General features: G+C 33.6%; 1 protein-coding gene across 1 annotated transcript in view; it reads left to right on the forward strand.

Annotated features, from left to right (window-relative positions):
* Positions 1-14,707, forward strand: part of LOC126893443 (DNA-directed RNA polymerase III subunit RPC4) — a 36,459-nt gene extending 21,752 nt beyond the window's left edge. The window contains exons 6-7 of the mRNA XM_050663643.1: positions 6,408-6,596; positions 14,471-14,707. Of these exons, the coding sequence (XP_050519600.1) occupies positions 6,408-6,596; positions 14,471-14,584 (303 nt within the window). The 3' untranslated portion in view covers positions 14,585-14,707. The remainder of the gene's footprint in view (positions 1-6,407; positions 6,597-14,470) is intronic.
* Positions 14,708-14,911: the final 204 nt, after the last annotated feature.

Consider the following 14,911-nt stretch of genomic DNA (forward strand, 5'->3'; position numbering starts at 1 on the left):
TTAAAAATTTTTTAAAAATATTTAATTTACAAATATTTTTATTAGGTTGAAAAACTTAGTCTTTTATTTAGCAGATGCCGCTAGGCACCTACTACCATCTCGTCAGTTGCGGTGGGAGATGGATATGTCGAAGATTTTTACCTGGGCCAGAGAAAAGCAGCCTATGCAGTCTCTGATGAACCTCTAACAAGAGGTGAAATCGTCGATAAGAGTGCTGGCTGCACTCTCTGATCTGAGTAAAAATTAAGACAGTTTTAGTTTCGCACCGCAACTGAATGAATAAAAATGGTATACATTTTTATTTTTATATTAGTATTACTCCTATAGAGTAACTAGGTCCATTTTCCGTTGGAGCTTTACCACGCTGCAGACGGGGGTTGTGAATTGCATAGTGTAGAATTCCTTCCCTCTCGTCTTCACTGCAGCATCCATTTGGCTTGCATATTGTAGAAGCCTTGGAGGTTGTCACCAGGAAATGGGCCAATAAAGTTTTTCAATTAAAAATCTTTTAAAAATATTTAATTTACAAATATTTTTATTAGGTTGAAAAACTTAGTCTTTTTTTTTTCAAAATTATTTATATGCTCGAACAATGCATTAGCTTCTATTTTTTCATCGTTTTTCAGATAGCAATGAAATTGTCGTTAAAGATTTTATTCCTTGTCGAAAAGCTCGATGCAAAGCCATACAGCATCCTATCTGGATGACCACGGGGTTTCACATAACCTTTTTAAGTGTTGGCAAACGCGATGAATCCAAAGTCATAATAGTGCTGTGCATAAAAGTCATAATAGTGCATGTCATCTTTTAATACTTGCACAAAAAAAACATAATCTCTTAATTATATGGTAAGAAACCAACTCCTATACACCAGCAACGGCATCATTCAACACTAAGTTTAGATTATAGGATACACAATGAACGCTTTGTACGCCTGAATATTCACCACTCATAACGCTTGCCCCGTCACACCCTTTTTCTCTGCAGTTGTTGTGTACGGAATGGTGCTTTGATTGTATAAATTTTAAAATTTCATTTACAAGACCTTCTGAACTTTGGTCTAATATGCGAAAAAATCCCAAAAAACTTTTAACAACTTCTGCTTTGGAAGGTAAACTATTTTCATCGCAAGTTATTTTTACATACGGGAAAATAAAACTAAGCTGATCGCGTTTTAAAATATCTTAATCTTAAAGTGGTATCAAGAATTATTGAATAAAAACAACTTTTTTTAATTAAATGAATCAGTTTGTTTTCGGTTTCTTGAGCCAGCAAATTCATAACTTCGTTTTGTATTTGGGGACATAAGTTATTTGTTTTTATAGATTAATTTAGCTAAAACATATTTAGATAGTAAAAGAACCACTGACAAAAATTACCTTTTTGGGATTCACTTTCATCTAAACTACAAACATGTCCACGAAACGCTAAATTGTACCCAGTAAGAGGAAGAGTTATGTCAATTACCCGCTTCATTACTTCCTTCCAAATTCCCTATTTTGATGCTTATTAGGAAAATATGTTTTGGTCCCCAAATTAAAGAAAGAGGTGTTAAGTTTTAAGGCTTTAAGGGGCCCCTCCTAACGTCAGGGCCCCCGCCTTGCGAGCCCTGCGGGGCTGTCAGCTACGCCACTGGGACAGAGATCTGATAATTTCTGTCTTTTTATTTCTTTTTAAACCTCATCCTGATGTCACTAAATAGAAAATAGGTATAGGATAAAATGCTGGTCCTCAAACTGAGTGATTTAAAATAGATGATTTGTGCAGTTTTGAGTAGTATTAAAATGGTATTAAAAATGGCAAAGCAGAAAATCCAGCGGATGTGCATGTTTGTTACGTTGATTTTGAGAAAGCATTTGACAAAGTAAGACATGAAAAATTAGTCCAAATTCTAAAGACAAAAAACATAAACAAAAGGGAATTAAGAATAATAATAAACGTGTATTGGAATCAAAGAGTACAAATTGTAATAGATATCGAATCCAGTTAAGAAATTGAAATCAGGAGAGGGGTTAGGCAGGATGTAGTATGTCTCCATTACTGTTCAATGTGTATAGTGAATCCATTATTTGTGAACAAGCACTACTCTCTGAAAATGAAGAAATAATAATTAATGGAAGAATTATTAATAACAAAAGATATGCAGATGACACCATGCTTATGGCAAGTTCTGCAAAACTACTCCAACTACTATGAAATAATACAAGCAGTTTCTGTGAATAATGAAGATAAAAGACTAAAAATATGATAATAACAAAGAAAACAAACATACATTTAGGAGATGTACCAATACAAAGGGTACATATATATACAAATACCTGGGAACCTGAATTTCAGAAAATAAGTATCAAACAACATAAATAAGAGCCAGGATAGAAATAGCAAGAAATGAGTTTGTAAAAATGAAAGCAAGTGTCTGCAATAAAGACCTTAGATAGAACTGAGAGTAAGTGCTCTGAGATGTTCTTGTACCCTCGTAGATCGGTAGGAAAATGTACGCCAAAAATAACAAAATTCAGTTTGGCAACACTGTGTGAATGTTGATAGTAACATATCCCTTTTAAGATAAACAGAACTGTAATTTAGTTCATACAAATTAATATATTTTTTTGCCAATAAAAATGAGATGTTTCAACCAAATAATGTTTCAAATATGATGTACAAAATAATTTTGAATTGGTTTCCGCCAATGAGCTTGTTTTTTTTGTCATTAAAGTAAAAAAACTTTAAATTTATCCTTTATATTCATTTTCATCCAGTTCTCGTCAAATTATTTTCACTGTACTAATATCCATCGACTAATTTACAATGATTAATGCGATGTTAAATTATCTTATCGTTAGCGGCTTCTAGAATGTCTTACACATATCTAATTTCGTTGATAAAATGCGCCTTCCCACCGATATCCACTTCAACCATACCTGTTTTCTTTATTACAATATGAACTTGAAAGCTGGATACTGAAGAACACCGAAATGAGCTAGATACAGTCATTTGAAATGTGGTATTACAGAAGGATGCTTAAAAAAGCATGGTTACAGAAGAAAACAAACACGGGAGAATGTATTGCGAGAATAGCCAAAGAATAGAAAATAATAAAAATAGAAAAGTTACAATATAATAATAATAATAATAATAATAATATGTTTTATTTGCAGAATGATATGTAACAATACATTATAATACTTACATATTAAATTTAATAATACATTTCTGCAAAAAAGAGATGACAAACAGCTAGGCTGATACAATGAAGTGTCATCCCTTTATTACTATAAACAAAAAGTAATGATATATGACATTAAAAAAAAATACAAAGAAAAAGAATTGCTATTTACTTTCTTGTATAATACTTTTATACTTAGTCTTAAACGTCCTTATTGGTAGATATTTTAGATGTTGGGGTACTTGGTTATATATTTTAAAAATCATATATGTGAATGATCCTTGAAATTTAGTAGTTCGGTGAGCAGGTGGTGATATTTGGCCTCTGAAACGAGTATGTATGTTGTGCACATCACTGCGAAACGTAATTTTATTGTATAAATCTGGTGGAGACTTATATAATATTATTTTATGATACAATGTGGTCAAATGTAACTCTCTTCTACTCTTCATATTTAACCATTTAGCTTCAATCAGTTTATGGCTAATTCTTTCGAATTTTCTGATGCCGTAGATGTACCGGAGACAAGAGTTTTGAGCCCTTTGAATACGTGTTGTTTCTATATTGTCAAGGCACGGACCATATACTGTATCACAATAATTAAAGTGACTGAGAACCATTGTGTGACACAATAAAATTTTTGTCTTTTGATCTAAAATGTGACGATGCGGAAAAAGCATTTTTAGATTGGTATAAGCCCGTTTAATGCACTTATTCACATGACTGCCAAATTTGAGATCTGTATCTAATTCTAAACCTAAATTTCGTGCCACATTAACAGATTATACATCAACACCATCAATTGAGACTGATAGTTGCTCTGAAATGACGTCTTTGTTTTTTCCGAACACTAACATTTGAATTTTAGTGGGATTTATGATTAACTGATGTCTTTTTGAAAAGTTTACGAGTTTTGACAATTCTGTATTAATACGTTCATTTGTGATAATACTATCGAACTCGGTTATACTAATTTTTATCTGAGTATCATCTGCATAAATGTAAGCTTTACAATTTTCTAAAACAGTAGATACGTTAGTTGCATATAGACAAAATAAAACCGGTCCCAAAACTGAACCTTCGGGCACACCACAAAATATATTTTTTTTTATTAGATATTCCCGAACTTGTTTCCACGAACTGAGATCTGTTAGTAAGATAATGTTTAATAAATTTAATAGCATTTGGAGAGAACCCTACATAATGCAAAATATTGAATAATAACTGATGATTTATTGTGTCAAAAGCTTTTGTATAATCCACAAGTATTAGTATACTAGAATTTCCCTTATCTATGTCTCGAAGTATGTCATCGGTAACTTCCAATAGCGCTGTTGCACAGCTGTAGCCCCGCCGAAAGCCTGACTGACTAGTTGGTAAAATATCATATTGACTTGTATGTTGTTCAATTTGATTTTTTATTATTTTTTCTAAAACTTTCGACAACACAGATAAAATGGAAATAGGTCTGAGTTCACTCATACTAGTTATGTTGGATTTCTTAGGCAAAGGAAAAACTTTTGATATTTTCCATTCATCGGGAAAAACTGATAATTCAATACAGGTATTAACAATATTACATAGTTATGAATGGTAAAATGTATGGGCAACATAGCAAAAGCATGTCAATTTGTAATTCGTCGACTCCCACTGCTTTAGTTTTAATTTCTAGTAAATATTTGTTCACAGTATTTGTATTAACTGTGATGAAATTCAATAATTCATTAAAATTTGTCTTTAAATTATTATTATAGAAAAGTAATAAGTTCTGATCTGGCTCAGTCATATTACCAGTTACTAAAAGAAAATGATTATTTATATTATTAGGATTATCTAAATTTTGCGGTATTTCTCTATTTGCCGGTTTCGAACGAATATCCAACTTTCTGATTTGTTGCCACATTTGTTTACTATTTCTACCATAAGTACTCAAACAAAAATTAAAATACCCCCTTTTTTCGTTTCTTATTGCAACAATAGTGAAATTTTTCAAATCTTTGTAATACTGGTAATGAGCTGGACGTTTTGTTTTTCGGTATTTAGAAAGAGCTTTATCTCTCAGCTTTATCAATAGTTTTGTGTTATCTGTAAGCCATGGAGGATTTATTTTTTTGTTTTTTCTCTTTCTAATAGGAGCTAATGTATCAAAAATATTAACCATTAACTGATTAAAAAGTGAAACTTTATCATTAATATTTTCTAACCGAAATATTTCTTCGAAAGGAGACGAATATAAAAAATCTTCCAATAAATTTTTATCTATGTTAGTTAAATTTCTTGTATATATAACATTTTCTTTATTACTGATATCAAAATTTAATGCACAAAATACTAACTGATGATCAGAAGTAATAAATAGTTCTTTATTACCATGAATGTAAGAATTGTTTTGATTTGAAATTAAAATGACATCAATAAGTGATTCACCAGTAGCTGTGATTCGAGTAGGTTCATTAATTATTTGTTGCAGATTAAATATTTCTGTAATGTTAATAAACTTTGTTACGTTATTGCAGGACGGCCCCTTTAACATGTCAATATTTATGTTCCCTCCACAAATTATTTCATCAAACTGTGTGAAAATTTCAGCTAAATTTTCTTCAAAGTCGCTTAAAAAATCATTTATATTTTTATCCGGGGGTCTATATATATTTCCAAATGCGTATTTTGTATTATGTAATTTGAAACTAATCCACAATTGTTCAACAGAATCTGTATTAGTAAAATCACAAAGAATATTATAATTAAGTGAAGATCGAATGTTTATTGCAGTTCCTCCCCCTCTTGTAATTTGGTCATTTCTTATAAGGTTGAATCCGTCAATGTGCACAAAATGATCAGTAATATTCTGATTAAACCAAGTTTCCCAATACCTATTACATCATATTCCTCTCTTAAAACATAAGATTTAAATTCGTTAAATTTATTACATAATGAATTAGCGTTAAAGAAAGCAAGGAATATCAGGGACAGCGATATGAAATGCTAAGATTGATGATAATACATGAAAAGATAAGAGCAGGAAGAAGAAGAGTGTCATGGTTACAAATTTTAAGGTACCTAGTGATAATGATATCCAACCTCTGGTTGGTAGGAAGAACTTAATAAGAAGAAGCCCAATATGGTAGTTTCTTCTGCAGCAATTTATAACTGAAGATTCTACTCTCTTACATAATATGATTCTGTGTCTAATCAATAATTAAATAATTATAATACATTAACATCTATTTTTTATTTTTAGCTACCAGATTCTTTTGCTGGAAAGGGCTTAAGTGACGATCCTAATTGTAAGAAACTATTTGACTTTGGACTGAAGGACATGCAGGAAGGACAGATAGGCAAAATAGTTATTAGGAAGTCTGGGAAAATGGAAATCCAGATAGGCTCAACACAGTATGAATTAATACAAGGAGATTGTGATTATAAAGAGGTATAAAAACCTTCGATGAGTTTAAATTTTCAGTATAACTTCAATATCATTACGAATTAGTACTAGATGGTGTGATAAGGAATCTCCTTTGAAATGTAAAACATGTTTTTTAAAAAAATTCTTTTATTTTATTCGTAATCTTCTTTTAATTCAATGCAATGATTTCCAATTTCTTTATGCCATCTGGATAATACAATTCTGGAAACTCTGCAAAATAGGTCATTGTTTTGTCAATTTTCTCTTCATTCAAGCAAATTTTTTATTTACCAGCCATCTCTACTTGGAGGGGGCCAAACCAGGAGAATAAGTTGTATAAGAAAGCAATTCGAAGCACTAACCGTGTCTCTGCATTGTCTTGGAGAAGTAACACTTTTTTCTCCTGCATATGGGCCCAGTTTTCACTGAGCTCCTACTTCAGTTTGTCCAATAATGCACAATAATATTGGCTATTGATAGTTTTACCTTTTTCAAGGTATCAATCCCAAAATACAGTGGCCATGAATATTCTGTCCAATTTATCGACTCTTAGCTGGTTTGGAACACTTTTGTCGGTTTCAGTCCACTGCCTTACATTAATTCTGTTCTCTGGTGTGTAGTAGTGGATTAGGGATGGGAAAAACCTACCGGTTTAAACCTAAAACCGGTTTTTTTAGTTCGCAATAACCGGTTTTACCGGTTGTTTTCTTGCCCCGGTTATAACCGGTTTTTTCTTTTTAAAGTAAAAACCGGTTATTAGGTTTTTACGGTGATTAGGATTAGGTTAGGTATTATTTCGGATCCCAATCATAATTTTTATTCTCAAGTAATTATTCCAAACAAAACCATAATACAAATTTTATTTTATTTTATAAAATACAGAAGCAAACTGAAAGTGCAATCTCACATCAGCCAGAAACAGTTATTAAATGTTATTATAATATTTCCTTGAAAAGGTATTTGTAATCATAATATTTAGAGAAGAAGTTCTCTGGTTGAATTGGACGCAAACATCATCTATTTTTCACACTTAACTGTTGACATTGAAAGTGGGTGAATGACTTTTTCTGATTACCAAAAATAATGCTCTGACTATGAATATCGAATTACTGATTACGAATACGAATCTCCAAGAATTTCGCTACGTTTTCAAAACGATACACTCATACAGGAAGTATTAAATGAGTTAAAATGTATTTACCTATTCTACAAATATACAAACGTGTTAAAAGTAATACATGTTCTTTCGATAGTACTAATTTTGATCATATTGATATCGAGTCGAATGGAGTATCGCAAACTAAAGTGTATTGTAAATGTAACTTTGTAACCTATTGGATTAAAAAAATCAAAAACCGGTTTTTTTTGCCGGTTATAACCGCCAGGTTAAACCGTAAGCAAAAAAAAAACGGTATAACCGAAAACCGGTGTTTTGTCAAAAACCGTCGTCCCTATAAGTGGATTCAGGTTTCATCAACAGTTACCAATCGATGCCAAAAGTCTGATCGATTGCGCTTCATAAGTTCCAAACACTGCTGAGAATTGGTCACACGATCATGTTTTTGGAGAATAGTCAGCAAATACAGCACCCATCGGCAGGATCATTTTTCATATTCAAAACTTCATTCAAAATATGACTAGTGTGCTCTTTACTAATTTTTGTGGCCTCTCTCAATTCGCGCACCTTCACTTTTCGATCAGCTAGATCCATTTCGTGGACTTTCTTCACATTTTCCAGTGTAATTGCATTGGTGGGCCGTCTAGTATGTGGTTCATGCAATGTCACTATACAGTTATACATCATCATCATCATGGCTTATTCACTCCTGGCGGAGTGTTTGCCGCCCTTTTGATTCATTCATCTGATTCATTTGTTGCGGAGAATCAGTCCGTTGTTGTCTTTTATTATTATAGCAGCGTGTGTGACTTGGCTTTGCCTACAACTTTCCTCCATACTTTCCGGTCCTTACAACGCTCCTTCCAATTGTAGATTCTCAGCTTCTTTATGTCTCCGAAGACTTGATCTCTCCATCTTGTTTTGGGTCTTCCCTTTGGTCTCTTTGTTGTTGGTCTCCAGCCAGTTATTCGCTTTAGCATAAAGTCTGGGTTAGCTCTTTCTGTGTGTCCCAGCCACCTGAGCCTCTGCGCCTTCACGAACTTGATTATGTCTTCACCCTAGATGACTTCTTTAATTTCTTCATTTGTTTTAATCTTCTAAATTCGCCTACACTTACCCTCACCGGTCCATTATTCGTCGAATTATCTTTCTCTCTAAGATTTCTAATCTCATTTCATCTTTTTGTGTTAGGTACATCGTCTCTGCACCATAGGTGATCACTGGCCTGATTGCAGTCTTGTAAATTTTTAATTTGGTTGTCTTACTAATGTGCTTTTCTTTCAAGAATTTTTGGTAGTTCCAATAGGTTTTATTACCCAGTAGGATGCGTTCATTTATTTCATCCGTTCTATCATTTCTGCCATTCACCATCACTCCCAAATATTTGAAACGGTGTACTCTTTCAAATGTATATGCTCCAAGCTTAATTTCTTTCTCGATGTTCGTATTCTCTCTTGAGCACTTGAAGTATTTCGTTTTGCTTTGGTTTATTACTAGCCCTCTCTTCTTTGCTTCTTTATCTAGTATTAATATTATATTCTGCATGGTTTTTAAATCTCTAGTAACCAGTGCAATATTGTCTGCATACTCTATCAGTTTCGGCTGAAGATTCGATAATTGTTCCCCTAATTTTGTCTGCTCTTACTGCACCCTCTATGGCAATGTTAAATAATGTTGTTGATAGGGAGTCTCCCTGTCTGACACCTACCTCCATTTGTACTTCATCTGACGGGCCTTCCCTTGTTAAGATTCGTGCTTTGGATTCCTTCATCGTCATTTTCGTGAGACTTACTAGTTTTTCTTGAATGCCTAGTTGCTTCATATCATTAATTAGCTCCTCCCTTATTACACTGTCAAAGGCTTGCTTGTAGTCAATAAACAGTATATGTAGATCTATTCCATGCTCGTAACTTTTTTCGACGATTTGCGTTACAATGTGTATTGCATCTATTGTTGACTTACCTTCTCTGAATCCATGTTGGTATTCACCTATTTTTGTTCTCGTTTCTTTTTCTATTCTTTGTCTGATCAAATTAGTTAATATTTTGTACATTGTATTTAATAGCGTGATTCCCCTGTAGTTAGTGCATTTCGTCTTGTCACCTTTTTTAGGGATTGGTGTTATCAGACCGCAATTCCAGTCGTTCGGCATGCGTTCTTCTTCCCATATTCGTTCTATCAGCTTGTGGATTCTGTGGGCTAGTTCCTCTCCCCCTTTCTTGAAGAACTCATTTATAATGTCGTCTGGTCCTGCTGCTTTCCTTGTCCTTGCTTTTATGTGTTTATATAGTCTTGCATTATCGTTACTATTAGCTTCGAGTTCCAGCAGTAAGTCTTCAATCCATTTCTTCTTTTTAGTTCTGCAACATTTGTCTGACTCTTTCTTTTTCTCTTTATAGTGTAGGAGATCCTCTTGTTTCCCTGTGTCCAACCACCTGTGTCTTGCTTGGTCCTTGCCTTTACTAGCTTGCTCGCATTCTTCATCGTACCAATCTTTTCTTTTATTGTCTTTCATTAGTCCTATCGTCTCCTCTGCTGCTGTTAAAATACTATCTTTTATGTTTTCCCATGTTTCATCTATGTCCGATGGTTTTAGGACTAGTAGTTTTTCTTCCAACGTAGTGCAGAATTTTCTGTTTGCATTATCTGTGTTTAGTTTTGACCTATTCCACCTCTTTCTTTTCTTTCTATCGTTTTTGTCTTTAAGTATCTTCAATTTCATGTCGCCTATCACCAAAATGTGATCCGAATCAGCATTGGCTCCCCTGTAGGACCTCACATTCTGTACAATTGTTCTCCATTTTTTTGAAATTAGGATGTGGTCTATTTGGTTTCCGTCTGTCGTTCCAGGTATTAGCCACGTTACTTTGTGCTCTTTTTTGTGTTTGAATTGGGTGCTAATAATAAAAGTATTGGTTGCTGCTGCTAGATTACATATTCTCCTGCCATTGTTGTTCGTATTTTGATGGATCGTTTCTTTTCCTGCGATTTCTCTGTTCGTGTCTTCTTTCCCTATCTTTGCGTTAAAATCTCCTAACAGGATTAGTATGTCGTTCTTTGGTATTTCTTCGTACAATTCTTCAAGTTTCTTATAGAATTCATTCTTTTCTTCTTCGGGAGCATTCTCTGTAGGTGCATATATATTAACAAATGTTAAATTTGCTTGTTTATTTTTCATTCTTATATATGATATTCTTCCATCAACCGCTTTAAAGTTAATAATCTTGTCTCTTACGCTATTACTAACTAGAAAGGCGGTTCCATTGCGACCCTGTTTGCTTTCTCCTGCGTAGTACATTGTGTGGTTTCTTCTATCGATCATCCCTTCTCCTGCCCACCTTATTTCTTGTAGCGCTAGTATTCCCATCCTGTATTTTGTCATTTCTTTTGCCAACTCTTCCATTTTGCCTGGTCTTAGAAGTGTTTTGATGTTCCACGTTCCTATTCTTATTTTCCTGTTTTTGTTTTATATTTGATTTTTTTTTTGTTTTGTTTTTGCGTCTTTTCTTACAAAATATTTTCATGTCCGTATTCATTGCCAACTCCGTTATACTGTCGCCGTCTTTTGTTATATGTTCTGTTAGTTTTTTGACGTCATTTTTATCAATTTTTCGCGTGGATCTATATCATCAGATAGGAGGGATCTGTCGTTTATTGTCCTAGCGTTACTCTTCTTCTCTTCAGGTTTCTTCCAGTAATTTACCTCCATGCCTTCTAGTTGCTCCAGTGAGAACAGTTCACCATTTATCCATAATTTGTTGTATTTTAGTGCGGCTGTGTGTCCTTCCTGGCGTACCATTTTCATGTGCTGGAGAAGATGCTTCCTTTCTTGTAGTATTTTTTTCGGGAAGTCCTCATTGATATATATTTTAGTTCCTCTTAGGGTTTTAGCAGCCTTCAGAATTTCCATTCTCGTAGCTTCCTTTTTCATCTCTAATAAGATGGGTCTGGGTACATTTTGGGGATCACCTTGTCTACCTATTCTTCTCATATCTACCAGTTCTTCATCTAGGTTTGTTTGTACGTCGATTTTTTCCATTATCCCCTTTATCTTATTTATCATCTCTTTTTCGCTTTCAGTTACACAGTCGTTACAAAATTCACGGAACCAAAATTTAACAGTGTAGTCTAAAGGAGCATTAGTCCCATAATATTTATTTAGCCTATCTTTTGTTTCCGTCGCCGGTTTATTTCTCAGGTAATAATGTTTAATGGGAGATCGAAAATCGTTTTTGTCCATATGTGTCATTTTTCCAAACAAGTCAACTTTATGCAGCTGTCAAAAATATACTTATAGTAGTATTTGCGCTGTATAACCCGAACGTATTCAGAGTAAGTTCGAGATTAGTTTCCAAGGCGCAGGCGTCAACCTAAACTTATCCTGGACCAGTGGCGGCTCGTGATTTTTACAATAGGGGAGGCTATACCTAACTGTAAAATATCTAGACAAATTTGCACTAGCAAAATGCAAAAAAATGCGCCAAAAAATGTAATTTAAGGCCCCATCTTTTGACCATTTTTATTTACATTTCATAATATCATCCTAATTCATAATTTCATGATATCATCATTTTAAAAATAGTTAGTCTAATAGTAAAAGTTTAATACCAAAGTTTGTGTCGTTTATTTGTTAACAATTCCATCTATTTGTAGATACCTATGCATATCAAAATAAATACAGATTTGAAGTTTTGCAGTCCATACTTAATGAAGCTTCAAATTTTTTAAGATACTCAACTGAATTTTTTTAATTCTAAACGCGGCCTACTGCGAATTCAAAAACACGATAAATTACCGATATTTTGCTTTGAGTTAGAGATATCGGAAAAAGTTATTTGAGCAAGTTGTTCCAAATATTATTATAACCCCACATACCAAATTTCATAACAAAATTCGCACTTTTAGATTTTTCATTATTTTTAGTCAGGACCCTAAAATTCGTTGTCCCGAGACGCAACCAACCACCCAACGGAGCTGAGAAGCTACACTGCCTCCCTTGGTATATCTCCGGGCAGCGTGTGATGGCGCCGTAGATGCCACTGTTAGGAGACCGGGTCTCCTTAAACGCCTGCTGCGCTGCACGGAGCATTAGCAACGGAGAAAGCTGGGCTTCTCGGCTCTGTTCGTGCATCTCGGGATAACCCAGGGTCCTGCCTACAATAATATGTAATAAAACTGAGACGCGATCATGCGTTCTAATGCTAATGCTCCGTACGTATGGATAATTAGTGATAATATGGAATTTACACGTTGTATAATAGCGAGAGTAATTGTTGTTTTCGCGATTCATGATAAACAAAACAGTATAGAGTGTGTAAAAAATTTATGGGGAGGCTGAGCCTCCCTTGCCTCCTCTGACGAGCCGCCACTGTCCTGGACATGATCAGGATTTTTCGCTCCACGAACAATTTTCGGATTCGTAATGTAATGACGGGTTGCATACATTAAGGTAAGAGAAGGAAGCCTTTTCTTGTCCCTTTCTTATTTCGAAATCGATGTCAACAAAAAATGCAAATGCAACAAATTTGTATTTCAACAAAGAGAAAGAGAATAACAGCAACAGGCAAAGGATTAACTTTCTATTCAATGCCTTTCTTAGAAGTTAGAAATTTGATTAGCGTCTTTATTATTTCGACATATAATTTGGTATTTCCACGCCGGGATCCGGCTTAAATTTTTGTAGACAGTAAAAGATTGTTGAGTTACTTGGAAATTGCAGCTTGTTATTTAGATACAAACATTCCCTTAAATTCCTGGGGGTTGAACATTATCTGAAGGAAGGAATAATTTAGTAAAACAATCATTTCCAATTTTGATATATTGAATTTGATAGGTTGTGGCATTGTGTTGTGGTTTATTACACCACAAATATAATGAAATACAAGTATAACAAGACACAAGAAATAGTTTCAGAATAAGTTTGATGTGTTGTTTATGATTCATTATTCAATAAGAGACTAATTAACTCATAAATTAAACTGAAAAATAAACCACAAGAATATGTAGTTACTTATAAGCTCATCTAGATAGAAGAAATTAAGTAAAAACAGAGTACAATTTATTGTAATACTACTGTAATAGATAATTATCGAATATCGAATGAAAAGTAATAAGATAATAATGCTAGAAAATGTACCTACTTATTTATAAACATACTAAATGGAAAACATTGACAAAAACAACTAAAAAACCTTTAATATAAAAAATATTAAAATTTGTTTGAAGAATATTGAAATGATACAATACTTTATATAATTTAAAAACCAGAATCTACATCTACAAGTTGTTTAACAAAACAATATTTTAGCTTCAGGTTAAGAATTGGACGGAGTAAGAACAGAATAATGGTCAGAATGTCAAGAAATTCTACCCAAATATTTTTTGCGCCTGTGCGAACTTAAAATCCGAAACAAAATCCTCGACGTCGAGAGGGTATCCCGGACACGTTCAGGATCTTTTTTCTGTACTGCGCGAACACCGAATTAAAAATCCGGAGGGTATTCAGGGAGAAAAATTCGACCTCCGCGAACGCTCGATTTTGTAATGCGCAGGCGTTCTCCCTCTGGGTACGTTCGGGTTGTCCAGCGCGAACAAAGCTAATTGCTGCATCGTGTCAAAATTTGACATGTATGCCTAAGAAAGGTTCGACTTTCTAGAACTATATCCTTTTCTCGTGCTATTATGTCATAAATATTATTATGATTAGAATGTTGTTCATTAAAACTCAAAGAAATCTTTATACTCAAGTAATGTTATTAACTCTTTTTTTTTTAATGTTTAGGAAGCCATTGCCGTGGATCTCATCTCTAGTAAGACTAAAGCCAAAAGTGCTGTATTGGGAAACATAGAACACAGATATTTCCTGGCTCCTGATTGGGATAGGTTGCTGCAGTAAACTTAAGTGCCTTGAGCTTGTGATTTTTTATTCACTGGTTACTTTGTTTAAACCAATTCAGTTTTTGCTACTGATTGTGATACATTACTACATAATATTGTTAATAAAACTATACTGGCTTTATTTGTTTTATATTTAATGTAGCAGTTACAAGATAAAATAGTGTTACAACCATGAACAAGTTCCTTTATCTGGTATGATACACATATACATGTTATATCGCATTTACAATAAATTAAAAAGAATCCTTTGTTAATTTCAGTCAATGTTTTCTTAATTCAAAATGATTTCCTGTTACATTAATGAAGAATTCTAAAAAATTAGTAA

Source organism: Diabrotica virgifera, chromosome 10 (assembly GCF_917563875.1).
Source record: "Diabrotica virgifera virgifera chromosome 10, PGI_DIABVI_V3a".
In the NCBI taxonomy this organism is placed as follows: domain Eukaryota; kingdom Metazoa; phylum Arthropoda; class Insecta; order Coleoptera; family Chrysomelidae; genus Diabrotica; species Diabrotica virgifera.